This window comes from Vigna unguiculata, chromosome 11, assembly GCF_037176805.1.
Source record: "Vigna unguiculata cultivar grain cowpea cultivar isolate G323 ecotype 2 chromosome 11, ASM3717680v1, whole genome shotgun sequence".
Taxonomy (NCBI): Eukaryota; Viridiplantae; Streptophyta; class Magnoliopsida; order Fabales; family Fabaceae; genus Vigna; species Vigna unguiculata.
In genome coordinates this window covers 33,453,005-33,475,520 of record NC_140802.1, presented here as the reverse complement: position 1 = coordinate 33,475,520, position 22,516 = coordinate 33,453,005, and the positions used below count along the sequence as shown (strand labels likewise).

Genomic DNA, 22,516 nt, shown 5'->3' with positions numbered 1-22,516 from the left:
CCCTTCGCCCATTCAAACCATTTTTGGTTACAGAAACCCTCTCACTTTTTTTTTCAAAACAGTTTCAAACTCATATTTTGGGGAACAACAACATACGTTTTTTTGGGGGCGGATTTCACAACTAAAATTACTTAACTTTTCGAACAAATTTCGGATTAACAGACCATAACAACATTTCAGATTGAGAGAACAACAACACACCCTTTCATTTGGGGAAGAAGAAGATACCAATATAGCCTTTCATTTGGGGAAGAAGAAGAGAAAAAATGGGCTTTCAGTCACAGAAGAAGAACATACCAAAATAGACTTTCATTTGGATAAAAGAAGAGAAAAAAATGGACTTTCAGTCGGAGAAGAAGTAGATACGAAAACTCTGCATTTCAAAACCAATTATCATAACCACACTCTTTCTCCGTTTTCTCACACACGCGCGTAATGTACAAACGCCTCTTCACCTCACGCGTCAAACAACTTTAAAATTTAACAAAATAATAAAATAAATGATGCCACATAGGCGAGTAAGAAAGGGGTCAAAAAATTAGGTCATTGTAACATTATCCTATTCCTTGCAATCACATTGTCAAGTCTTTCTCCAAAAACCCGAATAAGAGCAGCTCTCGGACCATACAATAAAGAAAACTCTACGTGATATAGCATTTTTGAGGCCTTAATAATAGTTTTAGGGCCTGCAACCACAATACCTAACCAGGATAAAATCTCAGTCTGATAATTTTATATGGCTACCAATCGATATACGAGTCCATCCACTATGTCTACGACAAAGGAGTTCTGATGTTGAAACTCCTTCAAGATTGTAAGCATATGAGACATTATTTATGCAAATGTCATGCATTGTTGCTTAGAAGAGATAACAAGAGAAACATCATTGAATATATCATCATATTATGAAGCACTACGAACCAATTAGTCTTTCCTTTTCAATAGATTCAGAATGTGGGACTTGTTTATCTATTATAATACATTACATTGCTACTTAAAATAGTCCTTCAGAACAACACCACATGCTATGTCTCTCCTTTGCTCCTGTCACTGTCACTACTATCTCATATCCATCTTTCACCAATAATTTCAGTAACCAATTAATGCATATGCGTTTATCTATAAATACTAATGGCTTAAGCATTTAGGACCAACTCAAATCATTCACATCCCAAGGCATTCTAAATTCAAGAGCTAACTCTCAATCCTTTTCTCAAACTGTTATGTTCTCATATCAATACAGCAATGGGTTTTCGTTTACCTGGAATCAGAAAGGTAATATCTGCAGCAAATCATGCATCTTCAAAATCATTTGATCACAAAAGGGCTATCTTGTTGTGTATGTGGGAGAGAAAATGAAGCGATTTATGATTCCTATATCATACTTGAACAAACCTTCCTTCCAAGACTTGTTGAGTAAAGTCGAGGAAGAGTTTGGATATGATCATCCCATGGGTGGCCTCACAATTCCTTGCAGTGAAGAAATCTTCCATCGTATAACTTCTTGCTTAGATGGACAATAGAAGTCATTACTTTAGGGGACTAACATAGATTAGAGGAGACATTTTTGTACAATAGGCATCTTCTTAACTTGTAAAGATCGTTCTTTTGTGAGAAAGAATGATATTTGTTCTGCAATGAAAATGAACTCCAATATTGAAGTAGCTACACAGTATTTTTAGTTTATCAATTTCAATCTTCAGTTCTCTCTGCATGAAGAAGGTTAAGTCCAGTTCAAAAACCAGACTTTGTTCGGTGAAATTTCAAAGCAGAATAGATCTCATGATTCCTAGAACGGTAGAGTGAAAATATTTTCACTGGAACCAATGAGGAAATGAATTTAATTGGGAACTTTAGGCTACTAATTAATATAAACAACAAAGAAAAATTTTAAGAAGCTAGGGCCATACAAAAGAGGTTGGTTCTCTGCTCAAATGGGTGTGGTAGCAACATAAAATTGGACTTATTCTCAAGGTTTTTTTTTTCTTCAATTAACTTAGCCTACTCTGTAACAAACAATAGCTTTAGTTTATACAACCATGAATGTTATGGCTCGTTATCTATAACGCTGTCGGGATAAGTTAAAGAATGACTTCTTTTCAATAATCTAGTGAGGGACTAAGGATCACATGGTGTTGTCTCACAGGTCTCTCTCAAGGATTAGGAAGTTCAGTGGTAGTTCATATTCACCTTTCGAGATTGTGGCCAACAAATTATGCATCTAATAATTGGCAATTTTTTCATGCATTGTGATCGATATAGCTAATCCAATGGTGGATACATGCTTCTCCAAATAATTAAGATGACAGTTGTATTGATATAGAATGTACCAATAATATTAGTGAAAGATAGCAACCAATAAATCTTAAGCAGACCAGATTGAAAGCTATGAATAAGTGTTTGGAGGTAAGAAAGAGAACCAATGTTCAATACATTATCATGATAAACTTTGGAATGTAGGAAAATTCTAACTCTCACTACCCCACTTAATAATCGTCAACATGATCAACTTTCAATTTTTATTTCCAAATGAGGAGACATTTTGGCCTTCACTAGAGAAGGAGGGACACTGTTATCTTAACTACTATCACATGCTACGCTAATTCATGAGACAGTGCTCAAAGACAATACCATATGCCCTTGTCTCTTAGTTGGTCCCATTACTTGGTTCCTTCCTTCACCAATAATTCTTCTAGCCAATGGCTTTCCTACATATCTTTTGCTATAAATATTCACATCCTAAAGCATTGAAAACTCAAAAAGCTTATTCTCAAGACTTCTCTCAAACCAACACAATAATGGTATCAGAAAGGCACCATTTGCAGCAAATCAAGCATCTTCAAAAGTTGTGGATTCACCAAAGGGCTATCTTGCAGTCTATGTTGGGGAGAAAATGAAGCGATTTGTGATCCCTGTATCATACTTGAACCTACCTCTATTCCAGGACATGCTGAGCGAAGGTGAGGAAGAATTTGGATATTACCATTCCATGGATGGTCTCACAATTCCTTGCAACGAAGATGTCTTCCAACGCATAACTTCAAACTTGAATTCAAAATAAATCGCACACCTCTGGAGACTAACATAGATTAGTGAAGACAATTTGTACAATAGGCGTCTTCTCAATATTAGACTCACAAATTCATATAAACTGTGTTTTACGTGGTTAATTCATTTTGTACAACCTTCTGTCAATACTATACACCCATAACCTATGTATCATTGTAAGGAGTTACACATTCTTTAATAGCGAAATCAGTTCTCTCTCGAAGGTTACCTTTTTGTTTGTACTATATATATAAACTAGTTTTTCTACCCGTGCAACGCACGAAGTTTTTTAGATTAATTTTTTTTGTAATGACAATGAACAATGAATACTATACAATAATCTATATGATGAAAATATGATATCTTTAATAAATTGTCAAGTGTATGATACATAAAATAAATAAATTAAGAACCTAATAAAAAACATATTGTTTTCTCTTTAAGAAGCATTGTTGCTTTATTTCATTTTGTCTTTTATTGTCTAATTTTTTATCTGCAACAACAAACACCAAAAAAATGACTGATACAAATTTCAATGTATGATGACAATATGATGTGTTTCAAAAATTGTCAAATGTAAGATACATCAAAAAAATGAGTTAAGAACCTAATAGAAAACGTATTATTTTTCCTTTGAAAAGCATTGTTGCTCTATTTCACTTTGTCATTGGTTGTCTATTTCTTTATCTGCAACAACAAACACACAAAAAAATACTCTTACAAATTTCAAGCTATGATGAGTGTTTAAAAAATTGTAAAGTGTTACCAAATTACATGTCTTTGCTGAAGCTGTTTTAAAAATACATTTGTAGAATGATATGTTACAAACTTACATGAATATTTATTACTTCTTAATTCAACCTTTGTTGTATCACCATCTTCCTTCTAATCCTTGGATTTTAGACAATGATTTTGATCCAGTCCAGAACATGCAATACTTTGAAAGATAAGTATTGAAGAAGAAGAAGCAAAAATAAAAATTAGTTGATGTATGTTTGTTCAAACGAATAAGTTAAAATTGAAATCAAGAAGAATAAATTACATACCTATAATTTGTTGTTTGTCAAAGAGTTTCAAAAATTTCTTTATACTCAACGTTTTTCGTTGTGTTCGTGACATTTCCATCTTCATCGAGTATAAGTATTTTCAATCCTCTTTTGCTTTTTACTCTAGAAATAGCAACATATAGCTGGCCATGTGTAAATATAGGGCGTGGAAGATAAAGTATGACTCTAGAAAGTGTTTGTCCTTGACTTTTGTTAATCGTCATGGCAAAGCATAAGGATATCGGAAACTATCTTCTTTGAAATTTGAAAGGCAATCTTGAATCAGATGAAACTAAATCCATTCTTGGTATAAAAATTCTATCACCAATATTTTTTCCAGTAATTACAGTTGCAGAGATTACATTTTTCCCTAAATGGTGAACTTGCAATCTTGTGCCATTGCAAAGACCTTTCGCTTGATCAATATTTCTCAACAACATGATTGGCACACCTATTTTCAACTTGAGTTTATGATTTGGTATCCTTGAACATTTGATATCATTTAAGAATTCATATGTAAAACCATTCAGATTTAACTTCATTTTGTACATCAGATTGGCAAGGTGTATATGAACTTAAATAAGTGACCCCTTCACCACCTAATAAAGACAACATGAATTCATTGACTTCCTCTATAGAATCATTTGTTGGGCACAAGATTGCTCCATCATCAAAATAACCAGGCTTCATCATGTTAACCACAAATTGATGATAGACAAATTCAACCAATGACATTAAAGGTAACTTTGTATTTTCAATCAGCAATTGTTTTGGAATCTCAACCATGCACTCACCATTCTCATTTAAATCCAGGTCTCCATCTCCAATCTTCAATATCCAATCAACAAGTTCTTTGATATAATTTGTTGTTTGAGTATTTGTTGCAGTACTTAATCTCATGTTCTTTGATAGTTTGAGCACTTGACAACATTTCCATAACTCAGAATAGTTGATTGCTGCTTTGATGATATCAAACCTAGATCCTTTCTTGATAATAGGTAAAATTTTCCTAAAGTCACCTCCCAACAATATGGCTTTACCACCAAAGGGTTTTGCATTATTGGCATCATCAACATTTTTCATAATATCTCCTAGTGTTCTATTAAATGTCTCAAAGCACATTCTATTCATCATTGGTGCTTAATCCCAGATAATCAGATTGGTTGCCATCAAAAGTTTAGCACGTAGACTACCTTGAGCTATGTTGCAAGTTGAATCATCCTTAATTAACAATGGGATGTAGAAGGTTGAGTGTGTTGTTTTTCCACCAGGAAGTATTAAAGAAGCAATTCCACTTGATGCTACGTTCAAAACAATCATGCCCTTGCTTCTTAGAGCAACTAACAATGTCTTCCACATAAAAGTTTTCCTTGTACCACCATACATATAAAAAGAAGAATCCTCCCTTTTTATAAAGAATTGTTGTCATGATATCCTCATACACCTGTACTTGTTCATCATTGAGTGCTTTAAAAAAATGTTATGCTCTTTGGCCATGTCTTCTTTATTATATTGCATCTCATCAACAATAAATCTATTCTGGAATGTTTGTAGATCTGAAATATCAAGTTGCGGTAATGAAGGATAATCTTTCAAACATCTACCATTTGACATTAGCATTTCTTGTATTTGAAGCAAACAAATTTTCTGTAATTCAGCATCTTCAATTTGTAGACCTGCATGAAAAAGTTTATGGAATCAGAAATTATATTTCTATTCATTTAAATAAATGACAATTTACAATACTTGGTAAGTTCATCTCCTTTCTTTTTTGGTACAAAATTCCATCACATAAGAGACTCCAAGTAGAATTCTAAACTACATCAGGTTTAGAAATTGTATTCATGAACAAAGTGACAAATAATCTTCTTTGGTTGCTTCTTTGGTTGCATCAATATATTCTTTGTCGTCAGCTAACAATCTGAAAGCATAGCAAGCTTCTTAGTAGGTTTCATAAAATTTACCATCAATGGTCTTTATGCTGTCATAATCAATACAACCTTTTTGAATGGTCAGTAATATCCTCAAATAATAAAGGTCTTCAGAGCAGGAGGAATATAAGTAAGTCTACCAATGTTGTAGCCTTTCTTCCTTGGTTTCCATTCTTTTTCTTTAGCAAACCACACAAATTTGCTTGGAAATTCAGAATAAGTCAATTATTTTCCTTCTGTATAAATTTTGTTTGCCTCAAACCAAGCTAGAAACATTGTGTTAGCATTTCTGTATCTGTGGAACACCACATTAATATCATCATCATCATCTTTAAACAAAGTTCATTGTTGGTCAGGAAGATGGAATGTCAATCTCTGAACAGGAGGCCATTTGTGATGGATGTCAAAAGCAAATATTTGCCAAGCTGGTTCACATGGTGATAGATACCTACAATCGTAATACCTCTTAATCTCATAAATAATGATTGATTTGTCAGATTCTGCAGAGTTGTTGCTTATTTTAAGAGTAGCTCTGTCAGGACCTTTGTTCACATATTTGAACAAATACTTGATTGAATTCGTCTTGTTGCAATGCTCTGTATTTACATGAGCTTGATACCTCATTAGAAGAGGTGGATTGTAAGGAACAACACTTCTATTGTCAAGCTTAATTCCTTTCTTCTCAAGAAATCTACCATTATCAAGTCTGTTGTAGGAAAGATATCCTTCTTCATCAATTGAAGTTGAAGATGTGAATTTTTTTGGATAAAATTTAGAACATCTACCTTCCTTCATGCACGGTGAATTATATATTGTATGTCTACATGGACCATGGATCATGTAACTTGAAACAACTTTTTCCAATTTGGGGTACAAATCCGCATTGGGCAATTCAGCTGATATTACTTTATCAATATTAGCTGGATTTTTCAATTTGCTTTCTCCATCCAACCACAAAAGTATATGGGCATGAGGTAATCCTCTTTTTTGGAATTCTACTGTGTATATTCTTGGATATATCAAAAAAAGAATGAAATTAGTTGTAACAATTTCATTTCAACAATATGTATATAATGTATATTATTTGATACAAAGAATACCTGCAGTGGTTTTTCCAAAGAAATCCTTATTAAAATCTGTCATCATTTCATCAAGCTTCATTTTGAAGACTCTACATACAATATCAGGTCTGTCTGAAGCGGATAACCCTTTGGCCAAAACAAACTCTCTGATTTCACTCGTATTCACATTGCATGTTATAATAATGAACAAATTAGGATATCCAATTTTTTTACAAATGGCCATAGCATCTTGACAATTGTTGAACATGTATCTAGTACCACCAGTGAATGAAGCAGGCAACACAATACGTCTTCCAATTAAAGAAGGATTTGTCTCTCCTCTATTAACAGCCTCTTGTAATCCATTAAGAATATCACAACGAATTAACTTCTGATTAGCTCTAATGAAAGACAACCGTTGTGCTTCAACCATTGTATAGCAATCAACCAAAAACTATTGGAAAAATCTGCATGCATTGACAATATTACCAGATTCTATACATCTTTGTTGTATTCTGAATGCAATAAATTCTCTCAAAGAAATTCGAGTTCTCACCCTTGATTTACTTTTTGAATGAGATTCTCTTATTGAAATATCTTCTTGATAACCATCTTCTCTATATGGAAACATGAGAGGATATTGTAGTGAAATGAAAGCAGTGTGAGTTTCATGCAGTCTTGTCAATTCACCAGAACATTTTTTGACAATTATATCTCTGCCTACATCCATATTATCAAAATCACCAACTATTAGTACAACTATTTCATCACATGAAGGTGTGTTGTAGACTCTAGGGTCTTTGTTTCTGCCTCTAAATAGTCTTAGGGTGAAATCTGATTTCATACTTTGTAGTGACAAATCTCTAACTCTTCTAAAATATTTAACAAGAACATTGTGATTGTCAATCATTTTAATCAAATCAGCAAACAATGATTCATCTAGAACAAATTCCTTACAGTTTGACCTAAAACATAATAAACGAAATACATGTCAATAAATGTATTTAAATATATAATTTAAGCAACATAAATTACATGTTAAGTAACCTGAAATGCTTCATTCTGTTACTCATTTCATTTTTGGTATCATATATGTACAATTGTGCAAACTTTGGCTTTGATCCATCTTGTGGCAATAAACTGCCAATAAGGTGATAGTTTTGTCCATTAAGAATAAATTATGGTGGAGCATAACCATTGTTCATTGAAGCATCTATCTTACCACCAATAGAAGTAAATGAGAACATGCTGTTGTATATTCTTATATTTTGTAAAAATAGTTTGCTTTTATGATCTTCACCATTTAACAAAGCTTGAAGCAGATTAGGTGGTTTTTTTAAGAGTGGAAGTTCCACTTTTCCCTTTTGGCAACACAATGAGAATTGAACTTCTTTTGAGGTGTTACATTTTTTTGCTCTTTCTTCATACCAAAGTTGAGCTTTACAGTATTGGCATTCCAAACAAGGTTCTCCAATATTGAGAAGTTCTAAACATTATTAAAACGCATTAGCATGAAATGCATATATTTAATGTCAAATTATGGACAATTGGTCTTTGTTTACCCTGCAACTCCGCTTTGCAATACAATTTGTTTCTACTTGTAGTATCTGGTTCAACTGTAGTCAAATGACATATATTAACTTAATGCTTCAAATTATGTACTTATTCAAATCACTAAGTTGGACATTAACTTTACCTTCATGTGTTATTGTTGCTGAAGAATCATTAGTTGTGTCTGAACCATTTTGTTTTGTTGTTGTTTCATCATCAAGACATAATCTGTTTTGAAGTGATTGTATGACTTCAAAAGGATATCTGACTACCTTATTCTTAGAGACAAAATATGAATCATTTACAACTTCAAATGTGCCACCTATAGAAAAGAATTATTAAAACAATTTACTTACATGCAATGCCATTGTCATTATGAAGAATGCTTACCTGAACTGCCAAGGTAATCATTTCGTCCATTATTTTTTTGTCTGTTATTGTTAACAACTGTACTAACTAAAAAAACAATTTCATATCAATTATAAAATATTCATGGAATAAAAATAGTTATATAAAAATTAGGATGAATGAAGAAATATACCGAAAGTACTATTGTATGTTACAGTAGAAGCTACAGATTGTGAAGTGATTAAGTTGTCTTTGCTTTGATTATGAAATACAGTACTTGAAGAACTTGTTATATTGTTTTCAGGCACTACAATGAAATGAATCTCATGTTATTATTTATTAAAATGAGACTTTAGGCATATTATTGAAATATAAAAAACAAAGATCACTCACCAATTGTTGTCTAAAATATTTCATTCAGATTTTGAAGGTTGTTCATGTTGTTCTATACATCTGTAATATCATTATTGTAAAAGAAGTGAATGTAACAGAATAAACCAAAAAACTTCATTCATTGATATAAGAAGAATTTGTAAAAAATTAAGTTATAAACAAAACACTTACTAAGATCCAACTGTTGTAAGGGTTTCTTCTGTATAGCATTTTCTAGTAATTTTTCAGATTGACTTGTTTTATCTGTCATTACAAAACGAAACATATTTCATTATGCATCTGTCTTGTGAAGTTTCAATCGAACAAAATAAATTTAAAGTTAGTTATAAAAATGAAACCTAATATTTTACTACTTTGAGAACCATTGTTGGTATATTAGTTTTTTTTCTTGAGTTCTCTTCTCTGTAATCTACAACACACAAAATTAAAATTAGACATAGAAAATGAAGACTTTGTAAAGATTTCAGAATTCAGAATACAAATTATATATCTTTTCAAGCAATTTTCAAAGTACATGAATTAAATGTAATGGTAGAAACTTACATGAATGTTGATTACTTCTTGCATGCAACCTTCCTTGTAGCGCCATCTTCCTTCTAAGCCCGACATTTTTACAATCCTTTTGATCCATTTCAGAAAAAAAAAAAGTGTATATTGTTTTATTCCTATATTGATGAATGTATTTGTTAAACTTTTATTTTTGCATTGTACCTCTAATCACTATTGTGGAAAGACAAATATTTGTAATTGTAATAGAAAAAAGTTGTAAGACTACAAAAAGATTTTATCAGTAGACAATCATTAAAAATAGAAAGAACATGTAGTGTGGACTGTTTATACATCAGAAACAATGATAGAAATATGATTTCTTTCATAGCTTTTTTATTTTTGCAGCTAAAAACACATTTCTTTTTTATGTAGGTACAACAACACATGTGTTTTTTTTATCCAAGTACTATATATAGTAAACCGAAAAGGATAGCTGAATAGAAACTTGGTTCAAAATTATGTGGTCAAACATTAAGCAATTTTAATTTGATGCATTATCAAACTGAGTACATATTATAATGTCCACATCTTAAAACAATATACCTCTATACATATGAGACATAAGTATGATAAATATGATTGCAGACTACCACAACATAAATGGCTGATGAATTCCAATAGTTGGATTACAAAAAAATCAATTTGACATATATATAAATGACTTTCTTGATACTATATGAATCAAACAAACTTTATAAAAAACAATCATACAATAATTCTATAAAACACACCAAAAAACATTTTCTGAATACAACAAATGTGTTATTAATACAATTTTTATTTACATTATCAAAATAAGCTGTAAAATATTTAATTAAACTTCCATTCTAATGTATTTATTTGCAGTCATAGAATCTGACAAAAAATTCAAAATAATTTCATTAATACAAAATAAAACTATACATAAGCATTACTAAAAATATAAAAAAGTTTGTCTTCATCAACTACATAAGTAAAACACATAAAAACTAAACTATTGCTACTCGACAATTAAAAAAAGAAAAGAAAACCAACTATGAATTAAAAATTACAATATGTCAGCACTTTGACATTCTGATTATTTTTCATCTCATCAACTTCAAACAGCAGGTCTATAGTTGCACCAAATCCATGAGCAGTACAAAATTCCTTCCAACCACTTCCTATTTTGTTAGACTTCTTTGGATGATTTCTCAACAATAGCTTGCACTTCACTATCTTGCACGATCCATGAAGAATAATGTTTTTAAATCTTCCTTGACGAAGATAATTGCCAAAATTAGCTGGCAAATCCTAACAAATTAAATTAAATAAAAAAATTAAATATAAACTACAAAATAATAAAAGATATGAAATATAAATATAAAAAAAGAGAAAGTCAAATATAAATATCAAATTTAAATCTATTTCACCATATGGCTAGCCTGACATTGGTATAGATTGAGAAATATGCAAAAATGCAACTTCGTTCCTCTGAAAAGGGGTTCATCTAACACAAGTCTTTTTAAAAAACGTTCAATAGACAAAGGTTTGCATTTACTGGGAAAAACAATGATCTGGAAGCAAGAATGACCGACATATTCAAAATAAATATTGTGGTCATCTTGTAGTTCATAAAGGTCCCTTAAATCAAACCATCCTCCAATTAGCAACGGTTTGTCTAAACTCTTGTTATAAGTGACAACATGTTTATTGCCTTCAACATCCGTTAAAGTCTACTAGCGCTCAAGACCATGATCATAGAGAATGGTGAATGCACGATCAACGAACCCAACAACCTCAAAATATAAACATTTTAAAAACAAAAAAAAATTAGTTGAAAGAAAAAGGTTGTTATTCATATGAAAACGGTGACAGAAATAAAAAGAGAACTATTTTTGTAAATCAAAAAATCGATGTAACTATTTTTAAAAACGTACTTTATCCTTAAGGTGAATAATAGAGAACTGGTACCTAGTCATTCTGAAAAAAAGATCATCTTCATTGAAGTTGTTATCCATTTGCTTGGACTTGATCAATGATAGTAGAAAGAGGGTTGAAAGAATGGAGAATTTGTTTCAATTGATGGTTGCGGTGGAATGGACATGGATATTTATAGTAGAAAAAGACACATGAAAAGACGAAACGATTGCCATTAGATTTGACAAATAAAAGATAACATAAACAAATAATAATTAATATTATGAGTATACTTACTTTAGATTATTAACTATATTAATACTCTTATAATATAATATATAATATACGTAAACTCTGGTATATAATATATATACTATATATATCAATAACTATATAGTCAAATACCATATACACCTACCTATATATTATGCCATTAAAAATAATATCAATAAAAATATACAAAAGATACAATAAAAAAAGAATATAAAAAAATTCTTTTCAAACAAATTTAAAACCAAGACTATTACAAAAATAATTAAAATGAAAATGTTATATCAATATAATTCAATTAAATATTATAAATTGGAAAATTATCAAATACTTAAAATTTATTTTATTATTTAAGTAAATCATTAAATATGATTATTAATAAAAAATTAAGTTAGCAGAATGAAAAATATAAAGACATTTATATTGAAATTTATTTTTTTATGGTTAAGATTTTTTTTAAGTTGAAGTGAGTACACAGCAAAATGATTCAAATTGCAAATGGCACCCAATTAAGTTGAGACAACTTAAAATCTGTGAACAGTTATTTGGTTAGCCAATATAACTTATTTATGAAAATGAAAATAAATAAGCAAATCAAAATTGTAAATTCATTCTTCAAAAGAACAATTTCATTCGCTAATGTAGAATTTCATGTTAACAAATATTTTAAAATGTATAAGTATCAGTAGTAACAATATTTGTAGAAACTTTATGTAGTTGGCATTCATTTTTGTTGACACAACTTGATAAATGTCAACAATTATTTGTAAACCAGCAAAGAAAAAAATAGAATTAAAACATAATTAATCAGATATAAGCGCATAAAATCATTAATAAAAAAGTAGTAGTTCAATACAAATTAAAGACAAATGGATTCGTAGACATATTACAATCACAAAATACCATCAAATAAATTGTCTTAAAATATAAAAAGCAAGATTATCTCTGAAATCAATCATTTCTCCTTTTTAATATTTCTCGTCAGAAGCTTCAATGGAACATTGTCTTCTTCGATGGAGTCAAGTGATACAATCTTCTTTGCAGATTCTCTCTTTAGTGAATTGTTTACATCATCATATGTTGCATTATCTTTGATTAGCTCAAGTGACTGGGAGCCAGAGTCGATCGTTTTGTTGGTAAATTTTGCTAATAAATCCTATAATAAATGTCAAAATCAATTAAATGTTAAAACCAATTACAATGAATAAAAGAATATAGAATGATTAAAAAAGATTAAGATGTTTTGTATACCTCTACAATATCAACAGTGGACCCATTGACCACACGTTTTTCCCTACTAAACTCTCCATTCCCAACATATACATCCTTAAATAACATATTGACAAACATATGAGTAAATATTGAAACATAATTACCATCTTTAATGTAGAGAATCAAATTCAGAAATAGATCTTACCACTGATTTCATGGAAGAATCACTGAACTTTTGAATTATATCATCATCAACACATACTTTCTTCACTCTGAAAGACTGTTCAACTTGGAAACTCTGATCATTCCTACTTTCAACTTGTCATGACTTTCTAACCTATCAGCACAAGATTTCTTTAAAAGGATGGTTGCATCCCTATCAAACAGCACGAGTGTGGTTGAATTTGATGAGTCCATCACTCGAATTTTGATCTTATATCTGTAAAAAGAATAAAATTTATGATTCATAAAAATTGTAAAGTACAATAACATATTTGAATAGACAATAAATGAAATGCACAATAAGTTTACCTTGGAAAGACTTTCATAACATGCTTGTTACACTTTTCACACAAAAAAAACATCTTAGAATCTGAATAAACTGCTTTGTTGCAAACACAAGCTGTATACCACCAATCATCCTCATCCAAAATATGCTTAATGGTTCCAAACAATATGTAAGTGGTTACCTTTGAATATAATTTTTTTTTATCAAAACATTAATGTGAACAACAAAATTGAAAATGTTGATATATGTTGACCTCTTTACAATCCTTGAGACCTTGTATGTTTGTCCTAGGTGTAAGCATTAAGAAGTCATCTTCAACAGTATGTTTGGAACTTTGCGAAAGCTGAGTTAATCCTTGAGATGGAGAATCAATGTTCTCATACATTTTGTGAAGTTAAAAAAATGGTTACAAAATACATATAATCCAAGATATGTAATTTATAACAAAATGAAGAACAAATACAGTATTACCTTGATTTGAGTTCAGATGCCTCCTTGAAATCAACATTGTACTTAATCCTAGTGCAGAACTTACAATTTTGAACTTGCACCTTATCTAAAATGCAAAATAGTGTATGTGATACTAACATTGATAATAGTGTAATGAATAATGTATAAAACTAATAAAAACGTTTTACCTTGAAAAGTTTTAACTTTCGCAAACTCTATACTTATTGCAACATTTTGTACTTCTCCACTTGAGAGAAAGACATTCAGTTCATCCACATAAATACCAAACAAAGTACATTCTATGCGGAACCTATAAATTCAATAAATGTTATGTGACATCATTATTTTCATACATCCCAAAAAAATGTATATAGTAAACTTTTAGAACTAAATTACCCATCAGCTTCTATGGCAATGACATTTAATTTTGTTGTCTTTCCATCCACTTGCAATTCTCTTTCAATGCCAACTCCTACCAGTACTCCCAAGATATCTACATAATAATACAGCAAATGGTTAAAAAACTTAATAAACATATATTAATACCAATAAAAAATAGATAATAAAAAAATATAATATCAACTTAGCAACTAAATAATTTGTATCAAAGCCAGAGGTGGTCAATAAACACAAAGGTGTGTATTGTGGTTTCATATCTGAAACCAATTTAGTGTCAAGCAAAGAAAATTTTGTACCAAACTGGAAATTAATCTTATATGGGTGGTGTGTAGTTCGGTATATTCCATTATTCGGAGCCACACTGAAATTTTGGATGCCAAAAACATGGCCTTCAGATATTTCATTTTGAAATTTGTAAATTAAAGTACGTCTAATAGACGCGTGTATTTTGCCTCCCTGCAAAAAATGAATATAAATAATATGTTTAACGTACAAATATTTTTTCTTCATAACAGTGATGGAAGAAATGAAACGCAATATTACCTCTTTGTCTTGAATAACCAACTCCATTGAAAACGGACACCTCTGTATACTAAAATCTGGAACAAACCATGAACTGATTACCCTAACAATGATATTCCAGTTTTCCTTTTCTGGATTAACTTCATCTAGTTTTTGGCTTTGCTTTTGAACTTCATAGAAAGACATATTCAACTCACAACAACGATATATCAAAACTCAACAATATTTATAGATACAAAGTTGATATTCAGATGAAATTAAAAGAAATAATAAATAAATAGTTTAGAAATATATGTAAAGTTTCAATTTTTGCTTTGGTCAAACAATGCATACAAAATTCTAAGATGATGATAAACGTAAGCTTTAATAATAACATGGATTTGGCAATTCTCGAAAAACTTAACGCTAATATGTTAGTTGGGTATTTACTTTTCAACGGTAGAAGAATCAAGAAAGGACAAATGCAGATTCCATTGAGTTGTAAGCTATTAAAAAAGTGATAGGCATGTGATGTTAATAGAAATATATATTTTTGACCTACAAATGCAGATTTCATACTAACATGTTTTTGTGAAAACTGTAGATATCAGGTTTTGCATGCCAGAAACAATTAAACATTCATATTCATGTATTCAGAGGTTACATAAAAGGTCAAAAGAAATACAAACAAGTTATGATGAAGAAAAAGTAGGATACCTATTTTTAAAAGTAAAAACCTAATTTGTTGGCGTGGTGTATTCCACTGTCAAGCATTAATTGTAACACTAATGTGGAAACAACGCAGATCTGTATTCCACCAAAAGTAATAGCCACAAATAATGCTGAAGAGAAAGCATGTAATATATTATTTATAAGTACATACATAATGTGTTGGCGTGGTGTATTCCGCAGTCAAACATTCATTGTAACACTAATGTGGAAACAATGCAGATCTGCAAATACATATTGGCGTAGAAAGCATTCAACAAAAAAGGATTGAAGAAAGAAGATGTTATCTGAGATAGGACAATAGAAGGACAAACCCTAATAATGTGGACATAAACATATGAAATGCATAAAGAACAACAGATGAAGTGCATACCTTTGCTACTGATAAGTAATCTGGTTGAAAACTTGTGCACAGACCATTTGACATCAAAAAAACAGATAAGATTTCAATACTGATACAAACTTGCTGGAGAAGCAAACTAAACATGTGCTCCAATTTATTTAATTTATTAGAATTATATCATGGATTGAAAATTTGTTTGGTCAAACAATGTATAACATGGATTTGGAAATTTTCGATAAACTTAAGGCTCATATGTAGATGAAGTGCGTACCTTTGCGAGTGTTAAGTATTTTGGTTGAAAACTAGTGCGTACAAAAAGGGGGGTTAGTAAAACAGATCAGATTTCAATTTCAATTTCAATGCTGATACAAATTCCTGGATAAGCAAAGTAAATATGTGATGAAATAAATTTATTAATTTATTTTATTATACTTATATGACGTGTTGATATGCATTAATTATGACCAGTGAAAAATATCGTGGAATATGTACAAAATATATCGATAAGTACAAACAATCATAACATTACACAGTTTCAAAACCAGAGTTTACAAATTATAAAAATTGAAAAGATGAGAGATATTTTTGACGGTTGAGTATGGAATTAAGTAACTGCAAAAGTGTCTTGAATAGCGCAAAAAATGAAAAAAAATTTAAAAGTGATTTTAATCAATAGTTAAAAAATCATATTTTAAATTAGAAAATCTTTTTAAAAATAAAAACTGAATGATAAGACATTTTGGTGTCTGACATTAAATAAATGGCAAAGATATTGAATTGTGGAAAAAGATATGGAGCAGTGTTGAATTAAATGACAACTTTTTAAAATGGCAATAATATAGTTGAAAATCAATAGACTTAAACATATATATAATAAAATAATAATTCATACAAACAATAAAGTGATAAAAATGTTCAAATATTATAATTGATGAATGCTTTTAGTCGCGATGATAATATTCATTTATATTAAACAGAACATTGACATCCGGGTTTCTGTTTTCAACGTCAACCTCGAAGATAACTATGTCTCTTACCTCTAGTCCATGAACATCACAAAATTTTTTCCATCCACTGCCTATCTTGACAAACTTAGCTCTTATCACAACTTACACTAAACTTGTGCTTTTGGACCGTAAAGCACAATATCTGACAATTGACTATTGCGAAAATATTTACATAAGTCTGAATTCAAATCCTGCAGAAAAAAATAAGAAGAAATAATATGAAATAAAATAAAGTATTAATAGAGAATAATAGAAGAGAAAACAATAAGTTTGGTCATGAAATTAACAAAATTATAGGAAAAAAGGAAAGAAACCTTACCAAAAAACTTGCTTTGCAGTTCAATTTGGATAGCCTGAACTCAAAATGAATTAACTTGGACCTTGTCAGAGGAGCATTTGTTTTAACATGACTTAAAAATTTATGAACATTTGATTCTGAACACTGTTCGTAAAGGTATATTTCAAAAGCCGAATTTCCAGTATGTCTTAAATAACAAAGTTTGGGTGGTTGTAAATGATAAAAATTTCTTAGATCAGACCAGCCTTCAGTAATCCTTGGATTATAAATATCCATGTTGAAGGTAACATGGTGAACATTACCCTTGTTATCAGAAATAGTCCAACGTGGACCGAGTTCATGGCGTAATCTTATGACAAACAAACGGTTCACGAACCCAAAATCCTTGTCAGAACAGGAAGATCATATAAGAAATAAAAGAAAATCACATAAGAATGCTAGTAAAGATTTTAATGTGTGAAATATTGCAAAAACTTGTTCTTCGAGAAAAATAGCAAAGAATCTTTCACTTTGCAGAAACAATGGAACTTTCACAAAGTATGCATTGTCTAGTGGTCATCTGTTAAAATAAAAGACGGACGATCTATCAATGAATCGTATGTGAAAGTTTACAACTTCATCAAAATTAAATCAGTTTCATAGACATTGAAGTAGATCGTAATGTAGCAAAAAAATTGGTGATTCGAACATGCGTACCTTTCTGTAATGAAGAAGAAGTTTAAAAAATACTCAGTGTAATGTGAAATGTTGAATATGATGATGAGAAACGATGATCATGAAACAGAGAAGATAAAAAGAGTGTTGGTGAAACAAATCTTGAATAAGAACATGCATACCTTTCTACAATGTAGAAGATAAAAGCGTGTTGTAGATGATGATCAAAGAAGAGGATGCAGAAACGGAGGAGATAAGAGCCAGATGAGAGAAGTAAATGTCTTTTGAAATGTGAAAAGACATTATGGTGAGCAAAGAGTGTTCTGATTAAAATATGAAAGAGAGCAGTTGAGAAATCTTGACATTGCAATCATGAATTTTTTCAGAAGTGAACACCATAATGAAAGAAAACATGCACCGTGATCAAGAATCAGAATTATTATTCATTAGTGGATAATTTAAAGGTTGTAATATGAAACAGTTGAATAATGAAAATGTGTGGAAGATGAAGGAGCAGTTTAACTACATAAAACAGTGCTTTAATAATCATTATCTCGAGCAGTGCGAATATTAATGAGTTTGAATATTGATTGACACGTTTAATGCGTTGGAATAAACAATGTGTTGGAATAAACAATGAGTTGTAAGACAAAGAGGTTTTAAATGATTAGTGACAATGATAAATAGTGATTTCCAATGTGTTGGAATTTTACATATTTATGTAATATTTATATAAAATTAATTAAATATTAAATGATTAGGTTAAATTACTTCACGTTAAATGATCTTGGCTTGCGAATGTTCTCAAAATTAATATTTAATGTTTATATTAAATTATTTTTTAAAAAATAATAAGTAATATTTAATGTTTTGGTCTACCATTTAAATTTTGAATTTAGATGGAATCATCATTAATTTTTATTGATTCCAAATATAATTAACATTTATTTAGAGTTATTTCAAACTTCTGATTTTCATTTTTTTTATCAAAAAACTTCCCAATTAAAATAATTAATTAAAATAATTACGTTGAAATAACTATATAACAACAAAAGAAAAAACACATAACTTGATATATATATATATATATATATATATATATATATATATATATATATATATATATATATATATATATATATATATATATATATATATATATATATATATATATATATATATATATATATATATATATATATATATATATATAAAGTTTAAATTACAAAATATACATTCATACATATAATAACTGCATAAAATATTAAAGTCAAGTTTAAATCTTCTTATATATATATATATATATATATATATATATATATATATAAAAGAAGTTCCAAAAAAAGAATAACATACTAAATGTTGAACTTTTAAACCAAATTAAAGGATAATGAACTTTGATATGAATGCTTGATTTTTCACTTTCAATTTCAAAAAAGAGTTCATTGTGATCCTCTGCAGATAGTTCATGAAGAGCACAAAACTTTTTCCAATTAGCTCCTATCTTTACAAACCTACGTCTTATGATCAATTTACATTCCACTTTGCCCCTTAGTCCATGTAGAACAACAGATGAAAATCCACTATTTTGAAAATAACTCGCAAATTCTTTTTTCAAATACTGCAAACATAATGTGAAGATATATTACTTATTAAGAAGGCATGTAAATAAATAATAAACAAAAATAAAAGAACTAACCAAGTGGCTGGCTTTACAGTAGTATCTAGATAGTTGAACTTGAAAATGAATTAACTTTGACATACTTAGAGGACGACGGATGGAAATATTGTTTAGAAAATTCGCTTGGAGTCGTGAGTCTGTCGAATGGTTAGAGAAGTGGAGTTGGAAAGAAGAATTTCCAACGTATTTGAACAAAACCAATTTGTCAGACTTATCTGCATAGAAAGATCTTAAATCATTACAACCTTCGGTAATCAGTGAAGTGTGAATATCCATGTTGTAGGTAACATTGTGAACATTACTTTCGTAATCAACAATGGTCCACTGTGAACTAATGTCCTTCCCATATCGTATTATGAACAGCCGGTCGACATGTCCAAAAGCCTTCATAGATTAGCAAGTTCAGAAAAAAGAAATAAAAATAAAGATAACAAATAAATGTCAAGGAATAAAAAAATAAACCTGGTCCTTCAGAAACATAGTAAGGAATCTGGCAATAAGTTTTGCAGAAAGTATAGATTGTGGGGTGGCGATGGATGCCATTGCACGATAATAGATTGGTGATGAAGAAGATTAGTAAGAGAAGAGAATGGGTAACAGAAGAAAAAGAAGATTTTTCACTTGGTAGTTGGTAATGGGTAACAGAGGTGCAAACATTAGGAATATATATAAAGAGAATAGGATAAGTCATACCTGTTCCAAGCATTCGTACTTACTAGACAGACTGCTTCATAATTAATGTAATCGCTTGGGAATAAAAAACTTAAAATGAAGTACGAATTAAAAAAAAATGTTAAAATAAAAATTTAAAATATACAAAAATATTAATTATAAAAATGATAATTTGTAGAATAATCATTAACCTTTAAGAAGATAATAAGAAAAAATAAAATCCCACCTCTTGAATTAAAACATTTAAAAAAAGGCATCAAAGGTAAGATCAATTACATAAAATAAAAGAAAATAAGCAATCTTTAGATAGAAGAAGATAAATAAAATAAGAAATATGGGTAAAGATAGAAGAATAAGATCAAAAACATTGAGAAAGCTGAAAAACTATGAAATTTACATACCAGTAAGATTCTGCAACGAAAAAGATTCAAATTCTTTTGCTCTTTAAGACTGTTGCATGTGTTTGAACTCTTGATTTCAAGCTTGTAAACAATAAAAAATAGCATGAAAAAAATCTGGGTAAAAATATAAGAAGAATATGAAGCTGAAGATAAAACGAAATTTGGGTAAAAACATGAAATCTGGTCGCAACCAATGTTGTACTCAGTTCATTAATTTGAAAAAAAATTCCAAAACAAGGAAAAAGAGAGAGAAAAATCGGATGACAGAGAAGAAGCTGAAAAAATACAACGAAATATGGGTAAAAATAAAAGAAAAGATCAACTCTAAAGTTAAAAAACCTGAAATCTGGTAGTGACCAATGTTCTACCCAGATTTCATTCATCTGAACAAAAAATCCAAAACAAAGAAAGGGTGTAAAAAATTGAAAGACAGATAAGAAGCTGAAAAAATACAACGAATTCTGGGTAAAAATAAAATAAGAACATCAATTGTTTGCTTGAGAAACCTGAAATCTGGCCGTGACCAATGTTCTACTCACTTCATTCAGTTGAAAAAAAAATTGAAAAACAGAGAAAGGGTGAGAAAAATCTGAAGACAGAGAAAAAGTTGAAACAATACAACGACATCTAGGTAGAAATAAAAGAAAAGATCAACTGTTTACTTCAAAAATCTGAAATCTAATTGTGACCAATGTTCTACTCAGTTCATTCATCACCAAAAAATTAAAGAATAGACATAAAACAAAAAAAATAATAGATGAAGAATCGAAAAAAAGCAAAAATACAAAGAGATCTGCAGCGAAAAAGACTGAAAAATTTGTAGTCTTTAAGACTCTTGCATGTTTTGGAAGTCTTCATTTCAAGCCTATAAGTTCTAAAAAATAACATCAACGAAATCTGGGTAAAAATATACGAAGAATATGAACTGTTTGTTTGAGAAAACTGAAGAAAAAACGAAATCTGGGTAAAAACACGAAATCTGGCCGCGACCAATGTTCTACTCAGTTCATTTATCTGAAAAAAATTCCAAAACAGAGAATGGGTGAGAAAAATCGGATGACAGAGAAGAAGCTGAAAAAATACAACGAAATCTGGATAAAAATAAAAGAAAAGATCAACTGTAAAGTTAAAAAAAACCTAAAATCTGGTCGTGACCAATGTTCTACCTAGATTTCATTCATCTGAAAAAAAATCCAAAACAAAGAAAGGGTGAAAAAAATCAGAAGACAGAAAAGAAGCTGAAAAATACAATGAATTTTGGGTAAAAATAAAATAAGAAGATCAATTGTTTGCTTGAGAAACCTGAAATCTGGCCATGACCAATATTCTACTCAATTCATTCATCTGAAAAAAAATTCCAAAACAAAGAAAGGGTTAGAAAAATCGGAAGACAGAAAAGAAGCTAAAATAATACAACGAAATATGGATAAAAATGAAAGAAAAGATCAATTGTTTCCTTCAAAAACCTGAAAAAAATTAAAGAACAAAAATAAAACAAAGTAAATAACAGATGTGAAGATGTTAGAAATCTAAAGAAAAAATAGAAAGAGATCTTAAGATGAAGATTATGTGGAGGCCATGGTGTT

At 29.8% G+C, this 22,516-nt stretch overlaps 1 protein-coding gene and 2 pseudogenes across 1 annotated transcript; 2 read left to right on the top strand and 1 right to left on the bottom strand.

Annotated features, from left to right (window-relative positions):
- Positions 1-1,168: 1,168 nt before the first annotated feature.
- Positions 1,169-1,668, top strand: LOC146881808 (indole-3-acetic acid-induced protein ARG7-like; annotated as a pseudogene).
- Positions 1,669-2,129: 461 nt separating this feature from the next.
- Positions 2,130-3,263, top strand: LOC146881807 (auxin-induced protein 6B-like). Its single transcript, XM_085669350.1, has 2 exons — positions 2,130-2,146; positions 2,746-3,263. Exons 1-2 carry the CDS (start codon positions 2,130-2,132, stop codon positions 3,059-3,061), a joined length of 333 nt encoding a protein of 110 aa, XP_085525476.1. The 3' UTR covers positions 3,062-3,263.
- An 848-nt stretch (positions 3,264-4,111) lies between these two features.
- On the bottom strand, positions 4,112-20,879 carry LOC146881806 (uncharacterized; annotated as a pseudogene).
- Between the last annotated feature and the right edge of the window lie 1,637 nt (positions 20,880-22,516).